This window comes from Mustela putorius, unplaced genomic scaffold, assembly GCF_011764305.1.
Source record: "Mustela putorius furo isolate JIRA1106 unplaced genomic scaffold, ASM1176430v1.1 tig00003909_pilon_pilon_pilon, whole genome shotgun sequence".
NCBI classification, from domain to species: domain Eukaryota; kingdom Metazoa; phylum Chordata; class Mammalia; order Carnivora; family Mustelidae; genus Mustela; species Mustela putorius.
The window spans coordinates 39571438-39588852 of NW_025422057.1; the positions used below are offsets into that span (position 1 = coordinate 39571438).

Consider the following 17415-nt stretch of genomic DNA (forward strand, 5'->3'; position numbering starts at 1 on the left):
ACCCTTCAGTTTGAAATTTTATGATATAATGCCTTAAAAAGAGGATTGTGGTATGTCTTTGAGCATGTATTCTATTACATGTATTCCATTATGTTTCCATAGTGCTTTGTTATACTTCAATATGAAGACCTATATAAATTTAAAAAATACAGTTACAGTAGTCAGAATTAGTGAAACAGAGAGCTTTTATAGAAGAGAAATTAATCAGTAACCTAATATTAACCCAATTTGTAATCCTAAGAGGAAAAGTGTGATGCTCTGAGTGGCTTTTCTTGATTTAAGTTAATTGGGAGGAGGAGAGAGGGAAATATAGTCAAATTTATACTTCAAGTCTATTGAGATTTAAATTTTTTATTTAAGTTTTTTTTAGCTTAAGATACTACTATGTCGCTGTATTTTCTTGTGAATGAGCTACCAAAAAAACTAATGATTAATTTAGAGTCTTTAAGAAATTCTTAATCAGCCACCATAGGTGAGTTAAGCCTTCTTTTCAAGTACCTAAAAGAACATTCCCACATATGAGTCATAATTGGTCATTTGCAGCTGATACCTTTTTCTTTCTGCAAAAGAGGATTTCTTATTTTCTTTTTGAATCTGTTGCTGCTTTGAGATTAGTGTAGGAAATTAAACACTCACCTAGGTTGGAGAATTTGGTTAATTGTTATTCTGAGAGATTACAGTGAGAGAAAAACCATCCCCTATGAGTTGAATCAAATTTATACTTAACTACTTTACCTCTAAAGAGGCACATGCCAGAACTAAGACTCTGAGATCTAAACTTGAAGCCACTGTCATTGCTTCAGATATATTTGCAGGTAACCTTCAGGAAAGTATCTAAATTTTGTTCCTTATATTTTACTTTTAAGATTTATTCATTATCTTTGAACAGTTTGATTATGATGTGTTTAGGATCTCTTTGATTTTTATCCTATTTAGAGTTTATTGAGTGACTTAAATGTTTAGATAAGTTTGGGATATTTTTGACCACTGTTTCTTTAAATATTCATTCTGTTCCTTTTTTCGTCTTCTGGGAACTCCATTGTGCATATGTTGGTACACTTGATGATGTCCTATTGATCTCTGAAGCTCTGTTCATTTTTCTTCATTCTCTGTTATTTCTCTACCTCAGACAGGACAATCTTCATTGACCAGTCTTCAAGTTTACAGGTTCTTTTTTCTGCTGGCTGTAATCTGTTTTTGAATTCCTCTAATGAGATTTTTTATTTCCGTTACTGTACTTTTCAACTCCAGAATTTCTGTTTGGTGGTTCTTCTTCTTCTTTAAAGATTTTATTTATTTAGTTGAGAGAGAAAGAGAGAGCACGTGCGTATGGACGCACAAGTCGGGGGAGGGGCAGAGGGAGAAACACTCTCTGCTGAGCAGGTAGCCCATGATGCAGGGCTCAGTCCCAGGACCCTGAAACCATAACCTGAGCAGAAGGCAGGTGCTTAACTGACTGAGCCACCCAAGTGCCCCTGGTTCTTCTTCTTCTTCTTCTTTTTTTTTTTTAAATAATTTCTCCTTTTTGAGTTTCTCTATTTGTTTTTTTTTTTTTTTTAAAGATTTTATTTATTCATTTGACAGAGAGAGATCACAAGTAGGCAGAGAGGCAGGCAGAGAGAGAGAGAGGAGGAAGCAGGCTCCCTGCATAGCAGAGAGCCCGATGCGGGACTCGATCCCAGGACCCTGAGACCATGACCTGAGCCGAAGGCAGCGGCTTAACCCACTGAGCCACCCAGGCACCCCGTGTTTCTCTATTTGTGAGACATTATTTGCATACTTTAGTTCTTTAGATATAATTTCCTTTAGTTCTTTAAAGATATTTAAAATAGCTAATGTAATGTCTTTATTTAGTAAGTCTAATATCTGGGCTTCTCAGGTATAGTTACAGTTGACTACTTTTTTTTTTCCTGAGTAGTTACCTAACTTTCTCTTTTCTTTGCATATCTCAATTTTTTGTTGAAAATTTGACATTTTAATAATGTAGCAACTCTCAGAATCAGATTTTCCCCTTCCCCCAGGGTTTCTTTTTGTTGCTGTTTGCTCTTGTTATTTAGTGACTTTCCTAAACTAATTCTGTAAAGTCTATATTCTTTCTCATGTATGTCCATTAAAGTCTCTGCTTAGTTATGTTAGTGGTTAGCTAATGATTGGATTAAGATTGCCTTCAATGCTTAGAAACAATAATTCCATCTTTTCTGAAGGGCTGTGTGTACACACTGGGGCTCATCTTCAACACTCTACCAGGCCATTGGCATTTGCTTTCTGCTTGCACTTGGCACTTCATTTCTTGCTTGTACAGAGCCTCAAGGTTAGAGTAGTGAGCTTAGGACATTCTCAGGTCTTTCGTAAGCATGTACACAGCCGTAGTCATACATGTAGACTTCTGGATTCCTGGGGATACTAAGAATTTTTTAAAGCCCTTTATAGATATCTCATTTGTCAGCTTTTCCTTTGAAACTTATTGGTTAGTCTATTATTTGCCCCAACTGATGTCTACTGCCTCAGATAGCCATACTGTTAAGCAATTGCAAGTAATTGTTTTCAGCAAAAGCCATGGGGATTAGGCTTTTTACACTGGTGAAGCTCCAAGTCAGGTCAAATAAAGACAGGCTTACCAGTGAGGTCTTCCAGGGAGCCATCAGAAAGGTCAGCTGATGACAGTTTTCTGAGAATGGGGCTTTGAAAGAGCTGCATGACCCTGTTCATGGTTTTTACTATGATTATAAACTATTGGGTTTTTTTTTATTATTATAGAATAAAGTGTCAAGAGAGAAAATCTCAAAAAGATAGGTCAAAGAAGTAAATAAAAGTATAAGCCTGCCATTCACAGACCAAACTATTGGTTTTTAAGGCTACTCTAGAGCTCAGGAGAATGGAATGAGAATAAGGAGAACTAAAATGTCACAAAGCTCATTGTTTTTACCAAAATTCAGCCAATTTTTCTTATATAAACCCTCCTCAGACTGCTGCAAGCCTTTGGTTAATTCCCCCGGTTCAGGAAAAATTGATTCTTAAAATTTTGCCAGTGTTCTCATTGCTTTTATGGAAGAGAAAATTTTCAGAGGTTTTTATTTAATGATTTTTGCTGATGCATCCTTACCTTTGGTAAGTGCTTGTTGGAGGAAAAAAGAAAGGCCTTCAACAAGTTATTCCACATTTTTGGAATATCTTCTGTCATAATATCTCTGTGATTCTGCTCTTTGGGGGACATAAATTGTTAATTTTCTAAGTTTATGTAGGAAATTAAGAATGGAATCTCAGCAAAGAAATTTCCTCTTGGATAGAGCCTCAACTATTTGAAGTCAATAACTTAAATATTTCATCTAAAATTCTGAGGTTGTGATCCGTATTGTGCCAAAATGTAAAGATCAAACCCTTCTGTTTTCAGTGTTGTCTCAACTCACTTATTGGTTACCTGTCTGTAATTATTATTTATTATGTGTACAGAGAGGAAGAATGCAGCTGGAAGATGTTAGGGGAAAAGGAAGTGCAAGGGATTGCAGAATAAAAAACTTAAATTATCATAAATCCATTGTTGGGCCAATAGGTACTTTGAATATGAGTCTTACAATGTTTTAGAGAGCTCTGAAGGTCTGGAATGTGGCTCTCTCTAGCATTTGGGTATTATCAAGTAATGCTTTAAAAGAGTTTTGATTTTTAGCAGCTAAGCTCTCTTTGAACTAAAGACTCAGAACAGAGTATTTCACCAGTTTTAAAGATGAGTTTACATCCTTACAATAAAAAAGTTGGTAGAATGCTGGACACTTAAACTCAAAGCTAATTTGTTTCATTTGCTTTATTTCTTCTTTACTAGGAAAATAGTAGATCTCTTATCATCTCCCATTAGTGTCACTGTAAATAAAAGATGTAATTTTTCTCAGAATAGTAAAAGGAAAACATTAGAATTTTTTTGTTTTTTTAAAGATAACTTGTCCCCAGTCTAAAAAAAAAGATCATCACTCTGGAGTTATATCTGTTCTCTGCTTTACCTATAGCTATTGCAAAATGAACGGAAAATTGCAAATCCATGATTCACCTTCACATCTATAATTACTTCAGGCTAGGGACATCCGGGGTGACTTTTAACTCAGCATTTTCCCCCACATCCACTTAACTCTATTATAGTGCCTTCTAATTAATATCTGTGATGTGATGTTCCCTTAATGGAAAAGGCCATTTCATCATCTATTTGATGCTGGATTTCTGCCATCTCCCTTCTTAGGAGACTCTTAACCATGCACTGCAATCTATCTGCCTGATCAATTCCATTCCTTCAATGATTCATCCAGGCTCAGTGAGCTAATGGCTGTGACGGTGCTGCCTGAATCTGTAGAATAGTTTGAGAAATTAGAAATAAATTAAATTTATCATCATTGTGGGGCATCTGGTTGGTATCAGACTTTGAAATGAATATGAAACAGGTCATGAAACAGGCAAATACTTTTATCCAGATAGTGTTATCCCTCTCTTTGCTGTGATCCTCCCTGGAGGCAGCCTTGAGTTAAAACCTTTCAGTAAATATAGATAGAAAGAAACTCCAATCTTACCTACCCCTCCCCCCCTTTTTCTTTTTTTAAAATATTTTATTTATTTATTTGACAGAGAGAGAGATCACAAGTAGGCAGAGCAGCAGAGAGAGGGGAAGCAGGCTTCCTGCTGAGGAGAGAGCCCGATGTAGGGCTCGATCCCAGGACCTTGAAATCATGACGTGAGCTGAAGGCAGAGGCTGAATGCACTGAGCCACCCAGGCCCTTTTTATATTTTCTCATGTTCTTCTATATCGTCAGTCAGATAGCTTTAATACCAAAGGGTGGTACCGTGGTTTTAGGAGTTTGTTTCAGTGAGTTGAGTACATAAAGCTGATGCCTAGACATGAAACTTACTGAGCAGAATGTTAGTACATTTACCATAAAACCTGCCCTCTAGTGAATCAAATCATCCCAGACATCACACATCATTATATCTTTTGTGAATGTCAGTAGATCTGATAGAAAGTAGAAAGGTGAACAGACACTGTACTTACAGTATTGATGCTTTTTATAGAGCAACAGTAGAAGCCCCTGACTTCAAAAACAACCCATTGCCCACTAAATGATACCAGCTTACTGGGAAATCCAAATTCATTTGGAGTTTAGCTTTTTTTACATCATGGCAATGGAAGTCAAAAGTGTTCTATCTCCTGAGTAATCATTGCTGTATGAATGTTACTAATAAAAGCAGAGTAGGTGGCTTTGCTTTTATATAAACCTTATTTCCAAGGGTACACCCCTTGGTACATAGCTTTTATTACTCTCCAAATATTTTTTCCTCAGTTCATCATAAACTTTCATTACTAATAAGAGAAAAATAAGAACATTTCTTATTGCTGCATCTAAAAACATCTAAAAACTCATTAATCTGTCACAAACTTATGCAAAGATTTTAATGGGTTCCTTCTAGCTTTTTCCTTAAGTAAAGATTTGTCTTTGAGCATGAAGTCTAAATAGCTTATACCTACAGAAAGCTATCACAAAGGTCATTCAATCTTCTGTCTCTTGTTTGCTACTATCACTATTAACCTTTGTATTTTCATCTTAGTTTATCAAATATATTTGAATTAAAAAAAAAAGGGGTATCTGTTTTTCAGAATAGACAGTTGGCATAATTTTGAAAGGTGTCTACTCTGAAAACCCAGGATTTAATTTGTTTAGAACAAAATCATCTGTATATGCATCTTTAATTTCCCATACCTAAAAGAAATTAACCTCATTTCTTTTAGGAAAGAAAGGTTTTCATCCTAATCTAAAATAGATATATGATAATTGATATTTTGTATTTTCCAGCTACTTTCTTTTGAAAAGACAAGTATTTGTTTTCATAGTTAAGAGATCAGAATGATTTTGTTCTGTTTTATTTTTTATAAATAAGGGAAATGAAATTTGTCCACTGCTGGGCAGAAAATAGAAAGGAACAGCACCATTCCTGTCTTTATTTCCAGTCAGGTCAGTGGAACAGGTTGCTTTTAAACCTCACATAAATGAAATCATTTATCTTTGGTTTCTGTCCCTCCTTACAAAGTAGAGTCTGATAACACCAATACTAACTGCTTTATGGTTTTGAAGACTTTAAAAAAATTTTTAATATGGTTTTCCAAGCAATTCTAGGAAGTAAACAGATAGGAATTATTAACAACCCTCATTTTCAAATAATAAAAAGAAGTCCACTGAGAGATTTGGTTACCTAAGGATTCACTTTGGATCCCTCATGTCTCCTAATCTCAGTGTAGTGCTCTTTTTACAAGGCTGCCTTTGTAGATATGAATGTTTTCCTATGTGTCAGTTACATAGTACTTTCAGATTAAGTCTTTCTGGAATTATAATTTTAACCTCAGTTAATACAATGTTCTTTCTGTTTTGCTTCCTAATTAATGTGTTTATGCAGCAAGTACTTAACTGCTTCTATAGTCCTTTTTTTGTTCTTTTTTTAAACTAGGCTCAGCACCGATGTGGAGCTTGAACTCATGACCCTGAGATCAAGAGTTGCATGCTCCACCAACTGTGCCTGCCTGTCACCCCTTGTGTCTGTATTCCTGCATTACAAAATGCTAATGTAGGCATACATGTTAATGACTTACAAACCCTTTCTTGAGAGCTGGCAGTCTAATGAGAGAGTTAGATTACATTTTTAAAACAGCTTTATTGAGGCATAATTGACATACAATAAACTATATTTAAAGTGCACAGGTAGGTACATTACTTTTTGACATGTGGCTACATACATGAATCCATTTTTTGCCCATGTTTTAGTTGGGTTATTTTTTATTGTTGAGTTTTTTTTATTATTATTATTATTTTATTTTTTATTTTTTAAAGATTTTATTTATTTATTTGACAGAGAGAAATCACAAGTAGACGGAGAGGCAGGCAGAAAGAGAGAGAGGGAAGCAGGCTCCCCGCTGAGCAGAGAGCCCGATGTGGGACTTGATCTCAGGACCTTGAGATCATGACCTGAGCCGAAGGCAGCGGCTTAACCCACTGAGCTACCCAGGCGCCCTATTGTTGAGTTTTGAAAATGCTTTATGTATTTTGGATACAGGTCTTTTATCAGATGCAGTATATATTTTTATCTTATGTGATATATCTTTTCATGATCTTACAGTGACTTGTTTTGATTACTGTTTAATAATATATTACTTTATAATAATTCTCAAAATCAGATAGTGTGAGTCCTCCAACTTTGTTCTTCTTCAAAGTTGTTTTGTTTTGTTTTGAATTTCAGAAGCAGTTTGTCAGTATCTACAAAAAAGCTTACTGGAATTTTAATTAAGACTGCTTTGAATCTATAGATCAGTTTGGGAGAATTGACATCTTAACAGTATTTAGTCCCTGACACGTGAATGAGATCTGTTTATTGAGGTCATCTTTAAATTCTCTCAGTGTTATACTTTCTACTGTATACTTCTTTTGTATATTTGCTTAGGTTTATCCCTGTTTCATATTTTTTGTTGCTATTGTAAATGTATTTTCAAAATTCTAGTTTGTGATTGTTCATTGCTATTGTATAGAAATATAACTGACTTTCAGGTTGCAATTAATATTCTAAATGCTTTCCTGATATGTGCAGAGTACGGTGGAGGACAGATAAGGGACCACCAGTGCTACTTATGGTGTCAGGAAGGCTTACCCAAGAAACAGCGTGAATTCCTTAGTTATTTTCATAATTTGTAGCTGAGTATCTTATCCAAGATTCTAGATGAATTTATAGGAATTAAGCTGTAAGTTATTTTAAATTTTTGAGAAAGTTATTTCTGAGAAGGAATATGCTGTGTAATAGACTGGAAACTGAAAACTAGTATTGAGTTTAAATCTTTTGTGTTTTATTATGGAAAATTTTAATCATATACGAAAATAAAATAATATTTTTCATAGTGTTTTAAGTATTTATATTGTATAGATTTTTTTTTAAGATTTTATTTATTTATTTGAGAGAGAGACAGTGAGAGAGAGCATGAGCGAGGAGAAGGTCAGAGGGAGAAGCAGACTCCCCATGGAGCTGGGAGCCCGATGTGGGACTCAATCCCGGGACTTTGGGATCATGACCTGAGCCGAAGGCAGTTGTCCAACCAACTGAGCCACCCAGGCGTCCCTGTATAGATATTTTTATATTTGTATGTACATAACTAGGATACTCTTAAATGATAACAGTGTTATCAAAATCAGGAAATTTCATTTCATTTTCATTTTGTCAATTCTCCATATTATATTCTTTATAGCTTTTTTCCCCCTAGTCTACTCCAGTCCAGGATCACACCTTGAGTACAGTTGTCATGTATCGTTTAAACTAGGACAGTTTCTCTCCTTTCCTTGTATTGGTTTACCTTGATACTTTTATTTTTTAATTTAATCTGATTTTTTCAGTTTTCCAAGATTCATGGTTTATGTACCACACCCAGTTCTCCATGCAATACATGCCCTCCTTAATACCCACTTTCAGTCTTGATATTTTTAAAGCTTATAGACCAATTACTTGATAAATTATCTCTTATTTGGGGTTTGCCCAATCTTTCTTTGTAACTAGATTCAGTTTTGTGGGGGTTTATCAGAGATAGTGATAGAGAGAGAGCACAAATGGGGTGAGGAGCAGAGGGAGAAGCAGACTCCCTGCTCAGCAGGGAGCCCTGTGCACGGCTTAATCCTGGGACTCTGGGACCATGACCTGAGTCAAAGGCAGACGCTTAACCGATTAAGCTACCCAGGTGCCCCCAGTTTATTCATTTTGATAGAAATCCCACTAAAGTGTTTTGTCCTGCTTTAGAGTATCTTTTGAGGTGAAGAGTAATACTACTTTGTCCTAGTGTTTGTGATAAAGCATCATAATTTGCTTAAGGTGGAATTGGTCAAGTTTCTCCACTTTCAGGTTAGTCTTTCCCTTTGTAGTTAATCTGTAGGTATGTATTTCACGTACTTTGGAAACTATAAACATCCTGTCCTCATCAAACATTCACCCACTAATTTTAGCACCCATTTTTTTTTTCAAGATTTTATTTATTTATTTGACAGAAAGAGAGCACAAGCAGGGAGAAGCAGACTCCCTGCTGGGCAGGGAGCTTGATATGAGGCTGGATCCCAGGACCCTAGGATCATGACCTGGGCCAAAGGCAGATGCTTACCCCACTGGGCCACCCAGGTGCCCCTTAGCACCCATTTTCTTAACTCCATTATTCCTTCTGCATTTAGTAGTTGGCACTGTACTGTAAGGAAGGATTTTCCATTCTCTTATTTATGTATATTTACTAGTATTTATATAGACACATGGATTCTTATTTTATTCAGTGTGTTATAATCTATTACTGTCACCTGTTTTGATGCTATGGTGATTTGATGCTATGGAGATTTGTCAGTGTTAGCTGTTGTGTTCCTTTGACATGTGCCCATCATTTTTTAATGCACTTCCCCTTTTTTTTACTTTAAAAGATGTTCTAAGCTCATCTTGTGTATTCCCTGCCTCAGCTCTAGATTTCTCATCTCTCCAAGGAGTCCTGGCTTTGAAGTAATTTTTAGAAGCATTTGAGGGGTACTTGGGTGACTCAGTTAAGCATCTAACTCTTGATTTTGGCTCACATCATGATCTCAGAGTCCTGGGATTAAGCCCCACGGCAGGCTCTCCACCCAGCAGGGCATCTGCTTGTCTTCCTCTCCCCTTATCCCTCCCCTCACTCACACAATCTCTCTTAGAGTTCAGCTGACATCCTCGTCAACATTTAGTGTTGTCATTCTTTCTGATTTTAGTCATTCTGTCGGATATATAGTGGTATCTCACTGTGGTTTTAATTTGCATTCCTCTTATGACTGGTGATATTCAGCAGTATTTCATGTAGTCAGTAGCTAATTTTTTATCTTCCTCTGTGATGTTTATGTTTAAGTCTTTTGCTTATTTTTCCAAATTGGGTTGTTTGTATATTTGCATTATTGACTTCTAGGAGTTCTTCAATATTTTGAACACAAGCCTTTTGTCAGATGTTTGTTTTCTAAATATTCTTCCTCCAGTCTTGCCTAAGCATTTTCCTAAAAGTGTTTTAATATTGATCTAATCTAGTCTCAGGTCATGATCCTGGATTCCCGGGATCGAGTCCCGCATCGGGCTCCCAGCTCCATGGGGAGTCTGCTTCTCCCTCTGACCTTCTCCTCACTCATGCTCTCTCTCACTGTCTCTCTCTCAAATAAATAAATAAAATATTAAAAAAAATAAAAATAAAAAAAAAGAAAAGAATAGGTCATTAAGACCAGTTAGGTTTTTTTCAGTTGACATTTGCCAACAGGTATTTTTAGAAATGAGGATTAACAAACGAATGGATAAGGAAGATGTGGTCCATATACACTATGGAGTATTATGCCTCCATCAGAAAGGATGAATACCCAACTTTGTAGCAACATGGACGGGACTGGAAGAGATTATGCTGAGTGAAATAAGTCAAGCAGAGAGAGTCAATCATCATATGGTTTCACTTATTTGTGGAGCATAACAAATAGCATGGAGGACAGGGGGTGTTAGAGAGGAGAAGGGAGTTGGGGTAAAATGGAGGGGGAGGTGAATCATGAGAGACTGTGGACTCTGAAAAACAATCTGAGGGGTTTGAAGTGGGGGGGGTGGGAGGTTGGGGTACCAGGTGGTGGGTGTTCTGGGGGGCACGGATTGCATGGAGCACTGGGTGTGGTGAAAAAAATAATGAATACTGTTTTTCTGAAAATAAATAAATCAATTTAATTAAAAAAAAAAGAAAAGAAAGAAAGAAATCCGGGGTGGGGGGTAAGAAATGAGGATTAAGTTTATTAACAAAGCCCCTTTAGGGGGCGCCACTCGATTAAGCATCAGCTTTTAGCTCAGGTCCAGATCTGCAGGGGGAGCTGGGATTGGCCATGTCAGGCTTCCTGCTCAGTGAGAAGTCTGTTTCTGCCCCTCCTCCCACTCTAAAGACCCTTTAGAACATGCAACTTTTAAGAAAAATCCTTTTGAAAAATAATAGCAGATTATTTGTTTCAGGTGCAGAACAGTACAGTGAATACACAGGCTATGCTGAAACGTATCGTTGGGCCCGAAGCCATGAAGACGGGAGTGAAAGGTGAGTTCATTTCTGACTTGATCAAGTATTGCCTGACCAAAAGCTAAGAAATGTGGGTTTGACCTAGTGCATTCTGTCTCCTATCCACTCTTACTTCAGAAATGTAACTGTGGTCTTAAGTTCAGTATTAAAGATACATTAGTAGTTAAACTGGTATTACCATCTCCATATACAGAAGGGAAGAACAGAGAAACAGAAGCCAAAAGTCTAAACCAAAAATAAGGACGGAACACTTGTTCTTTACCTGTTAGCTACCAGATGTAAGCAATCAATGGAGGTCAACTTCCAAGGCCAAACTTACCTAGAATAGGTTCTTAATGAGCTTAAAGCCTTTAACCAGCTTATTTATCCTTAATTTTTCTGTGAGATTAAGTAGGTGGGGAAACATGTTAGGACACTTTGCCTATTGCTGCAGAATGGTTAACAGCAAGACCTGTTTGCTGAAGGCTCCTTCCGAAATTGGTTTACCAGGGTAAACTTTTATAGAAATGGTGCCCGAGTAATATTCCATTGTATATATGTATCACATATTCTTTTTTTTTATTAACATATAATGTATTATTTGTCTTAGGGGTACAGGTCTGTGATTCATTAGTCTTACACAATTCACAGTTTTCACCATAGCACATACCCTCCCCACCACCGCTTCACCCACCACCCCCCTCCACTCCAGCTACCTTCCCTTTGTTTCCTGAGATTAAGAGTCTCTTATGGTTTGTCTTCCTCTCTGGTGTTGGTCATGTTTCATTTTTCCCTCCCTTCCCCTATGATCCTCTGTCTTGTTTCTCAAATCCCTCATCTCAGTGAAATCTTATGATAATTCTCTCATCGACTTATTTTGCTTATCATAATACCCTCTAGTTCCATCCACTTTGTTGCAAATGGTAAAATTTTGGGAGTTTTTTTGGTGGCTGCATTATATTCCTTTATACACACACACACACACACACACACACACACACATCTTCTTTACCCATTCATCTATCAATGGACATCTAGGCTCTTCATGTAGTTTGGCTATTGTGTACCACATCTTCTTATCCATTCATTAATTGATGGACATTTGGGCTCTTTCTATAATTTGGCTATTGTTGATGATCCTGCTATAAACATCAGGGTGCACATATCCCCCATATAGTCCACTATATACACATATAATATTGGAATAATGGAATATTACTCAGCCATAAAAGAGAATGAAATCTTGACATTTGCAATGACATGGATCAAGCTATAGAGAATATGATGCTAAGTGAAATAAGTTAGTCAGAAAAAGAAAAATACCATACAATTTTACTCATCTGGAATTTAAGAAACAACAAGTGAACATGGGCAGGGAAGAGAGAGAGGCAAACCAGAAAACAGTTTTTTTTGTTTGTTTGTTTAAGATTTTATTTATTTATTTCAGAGAGCACAAGCAAGGGGAGAGGCATGCAGAGGGAAAGACAGACTCCCCACTGAGCAGGAAGCCCATTGTAGGGCTTGATTCTAGGACCCTGAGATCATGACCTGAGCTGAAGGCAGATGCTTTAACTAACTGAGCCACCCAGGTGTCCCAGAAAACAGACTCTTAACTATGGAGCACAAAATGAAGATTATTACTGGAGGGGAGGGAATGAATGGGTTAGGCAGATGATGGGGATTAAGGAGCACACTTGAGATGAGCGTAGAGTGTTGTTTGTAAGTAGTGAATCCCTAAATTCTACACCTGAAACTAATATTACAATTAAAATTTGGAGAAAAAAGAAATGATGCCTGAAAGCTCTTGGGGGGGTGGGGGTGGTGGTGGTGGTGGTGTGTGTGTGTGTGTGTGTGCATTAATGAAAAAGAGCCGTTGCGTTGGAATCAGCAATTGCCCATCTATCCATGCCAACTATTCTTTGTAATATCTCAAGTCCAGCCCCAGGTCTCTTTCCTTTTGGTTTGGTTAAAGTATTTGGTTGTAACAATTACCTATGTGGATATTTAATTCCTGATTATTATTTACAGGCTAACATGAAGGTTTTGGTTGCCTTTCTTCAGTGTGAAAAGTTGCTTGGCTTGTCAATTTATGCAGTCTGTAAAGGCAGTATTAGAATATTTGGAATTTCACGTTTCCAAAGTCATCTCATCCAGTCCTTCCTATTTCCACAAGCAGTGTGTTACTGTCTGATTTACTTCTTTGTCTTTTTAAAAATAGTTGCACACCATCAGCAGTTGAGCACAGTAGGTAGAATGTTGTACTGAATCATAACGCATTTTTTGTTACACTTCCTGGGATTATGTTTTGGATGATAGAAGGTGATATTATAAAACCCAACATCCAAAGAGCAGGTCTCTGAAAGCAAAGGAATAATGAGCACTTTTTTTGGCTTTTGTCAAAATACAAATGCCATGTTTTCCGTATTAGAGGAAAACTGAGAATGAAGTTCCTTTTGTTTGCCTCCAAATCCTTTAACTTCTGAGACTTACTGTAAATGATGTATGTTTACACTACGTCATATTTGTCATCTCGTGATAATTTTCATTTTACTATTTAATGCCTAATAGTCCATAATGTGTATGCCTTGAAATCTAAAAATGTTGCTTTCTGCCCTCTTGTTTTGCTGAGACCTATAGCTATTGGTTTGTTGGTTTGTTTTTAAATATTTTAGCCCTGCCAAACTCTCGAGAAATCCCACATCCCAAGAGTTACAGTTTGTGAGTGTCTTTCCCCACTCATCATCTTCCCCCTTCCCTCCTGCCTCAGGGATGCCTGGCAGCGGCGTGGCACTGAAATCGTCGCCATCGATGCCCTTCACTTCAGACGCTACCTCGACCAGTTTGTGCCTGAGAAAATCAGACGAGAGCTTAACAAGGCCAGTAACCTCATTTCTTACTTCATCTGGCAGCTGTCATCTATTTACTGCCATTTTATTAATGCTGAAATTAATGCTTTCTGGTAATTCTTGCAATGTCAGTATGTCTGCCCACAGCTCTCCTAATTTAATGGGCCTGTCAGCTTGTACAAGATGTACTTTCCATTTCATAATTGCTTGATTACTGATGCCAGATAGACTGTTGCTTGATATTAAGCCCCACACATGCATTTAGCCCATCAAGTACTTTTACTTGGTTTGGAACATTATTATTGTAAAACTGTATAGAAATAAATGAGCGCTAAAAATTTTTTTTCACACATTTCACTGACGTCTCTACAAGGTAAGCCATCAGGGTCAATAGAGATAAACCATAAGTTAAGTTCTATTATAGGAAAGGTCCACATGTAAATTGTTTATTGATTAGGTAATTTGGCATATTTAGGACAGAATCTGTGACTTTCTGTGATGCTTAGTGTTGTCTACTATAATAATTTTTCTAATTATATTACAGAAAAATGAAAATGAGCCATACCTATTGCTCAGATTTTCACTACTGTTAACCATAGTAAATAAACTCTTAACATACAGTAGAGTGCTAATGCTGTTCTTTAGATTCGGGGCTTTACCAAAACAGTTGATAATTTCTTTAGATCTTTTACAGCCAAGAAGACAGTCATATTTGATTATGAGATTGTTTATTAAGATAATTGCATGTACTTTTGATAATGACAGCAGACTGGGTATACCATTGCAAGGGAATTGGGAGTGCCCTTGAATTGGCACATTTGACATTATGTATACCCTCAGCTTGCCCCTGGTCTCACCACAGAAATGGTTTCTCTTGTGGTGCTCTGCATATCCTAGCACAAACACCGTGCCTTTCGTATAGTTAGTAAAATGAACAACCAAATAATCCAAAGAGGCTTTTACTTCTTTCAGAACTTGATATATATTTTGGGTATAATTATATATATAATCTTATATTTTGATCTACTTGAGAATCTAATGGTTGATTGTGTTTTCTTACACATATCTCTTAGTTTATTTTAATTATTTTAATGTTTAGACTTCTCAAAGAGATCTCTTAAAAATTTTGAAGAGTAAATGCACTATTTTCCAAAGTTGAGCTTGAGAGATATCACTTATATTTTTTTAAGTAATTCCACAGAAAAGCTATGCAGAAAGGCTGTTCTGTGGCATATCAATAGGTATTATTTGTCTCTTTCACCTGACTCTGAAAATTAGGGATTCTGTATCAAAGAATATCTTTTATTATTAGATACATTTTAAATGTAAGCCTTTCACTGTTCAAACTCTTACCTTAAGGAAATTATTTCCAAGTACTTGATGTTTTTATAATATAGCATACCAAGTAGAATGAGATTTATCTTTAGATTTTTACCTGATGTTTCTTCTTTATTAAACACCTATTATATGAATTTGTCACATGGTCATGGTTTGATACTAGATGATATTTATGTAGGCAGTAGGTAGTTTGGAGAGAAATGTATGAAAAGGGAATGTGTTTAATCATACTCATTCAGTTACACAAATTTAAAGATTCTTTTTCTTATGGATAAAATTTATATTCCCATAAATACTTTTCTGTAGGAGCTAGATCATTCAGTTTTAGGAATTATCTGCAAATAATGATCTTTTTAAATTACATTCCTGGGCATAAATAAATCTTTTCTTTTTTAAACTGCCCATGGCCTATTGACGTCTACATTTACTGATGTAACCCTAACCTCAGTTTACCTATCCTCAAAGCCACCAGAAAGTTTAAAGATGTGAAACCTTGGTGTATCGGAATAGGTTAAGTTCGTTGTAAGCATTGGAAGACATTTATTTGTAGAATGTAGAGTCCTTAGGAAGCCCACGTTGTACACAAAAAGTCTTTAAATAACAACAGACAAAGTTTTATTTCATTCAAGCCAGTCAGCGATAAGCACCCTGCCTTGCTTCTGAAAATTTCTCAAAAATATTTCTTAAATGCGTTAGTCGGTGATTATTGAAACTTCTTATATATTACTAACACAGTTTTTTAAAGTAAACTTTTTAGGTATATGTTATCTTAAATCACTTAAAATGTTACAAATTTATAGGTATTTCCCAAATGATCTTTAAGTGCTAGATAAAGCTCAGTAAGTCCAGTGTTGATTCAGGTATGGAATAGATGAAACCATATGAAGCAGATGGATTGATAGTTATGTACTTTTCTGTTTCAAGCTGCCATCATTTATATTAATATGCATTAAATTTAATTTATAGTTCATAAGAGATTCTTTTCTGTCAAATGCAGGTTGAAGTTTTCTTAAATTATGTAAGTAACAACAGTAAAAGTAATAGCTCACATTAAATGATATGTAAATGCTTATGATAGTTAGGCACGCTACTTGGCACTTCACCACCCAGGGAGATGTAGATAGTCTTCTTGTCTCCAATTTAGAGATCATGGACCGAGACTTAAGAAGTTGAATAGGTTGCCCCATGTTACACATATGGGCAGTGATGAATTCAGGACTTGAATTCAGGTTCCCCTCGCTTCAAATCACTTTTTAAAAAACATAACTTCTCCCAGATAGAGAGTACTGTAACTAGGTCTGTCTTTCCAGACTTTTTAACCTGTTTCAGTCTTAAATCATTAAGAATATCCCCTGCAGGGGCGCCTGGGTGGCTCAGTGGGTTAAAGCCTCTGCCTTCGGCTCAGGCCAGGATCCCAGTGTCCTGGGATCGAACCCCACATCGGGCTGTCTGCTCCGCAGAAAGCCTGCTTCCTCCTCTCTCTCTCTGCCTGCCTCTCTACCTACTTGTGATCTCTGTCAGATACATAAATAAAATCTTTAAAAAAAAAAAAAAGACTATCCCCTGCATTTTGTTAACAATCTCCTATAGGCATATATGCTTTGGTTACCTCTTTTCTTTTAATCACAATCCTATACTGTGAGCAGGTCTCCAGTTGATTGCTTTTCTCAATATCCTATTCTGTTTGATACACTTTTTTAAGGAAATTTGAGGACTTTCCCCCCAGCCTATTTATTAAATTCCCATAAGACAAGGAAATACCATACCGTAGGTGTAGAGTAGCCCATCATCATATGGGCAAATATTGAGAAAGCACCTAGCTCAGGGCCTGGCATCATGAGAAGCCACTTGACAAATGTATGTTCTTTCATTCATGACCAAATTCCAAACCATTTGCCTTTATAGCTGAGAATTCGTTTCCTAATTCTTCCTTTTGAAAAAGCAGAAAGCAATAAATGATTTTGTTAAATGTCATCAACAACTTAGAGAACTAATCCAATTCCAGATAACTTTGGGTCTAAATAAAAGCATTCCATCATTTATTGGTTATATTTACCTATTAAAATAGAGTATGAATTTTAGTACAGCAACAGGGAGTATTACATAAACTGACAGCACAACTTGGAGAGAATTTAAGTTAAATATTTATATCTCACTGTTTTGTAAACT

The 17415-nt window shown here is 36.4% G+C and overlaps 1 protein-coding gene across 5 annotated transcripts in view; it reads left to right on the forward strand.

The window, feature by feature from the left end:
• Positions 1 to 17415, forward strand: part of PARG (poly(ADP-ribose) glycohydrolase) — a 122583-nt gene that overhangs the window by 83999 nt on the left and 21169 nt on the right. For all 5 annotated transcript variants that reach the window (XM_004765864.3, XM_004765861.3, XM_004765862.3 and 2 more), the window contains 2 exons: positions 11023 to 11101; positions 13830 to 13938. In XM_004765864.3, the coding sequence (XP_004765921.1) occupies positions 11023 to 11101; positions 13830 to 13938 (188 nt within the window). The remainder of the gene's footprint in view (positions 1 to 11022; positions 11102 to 13829; positions 13939 to 17415) is intronic.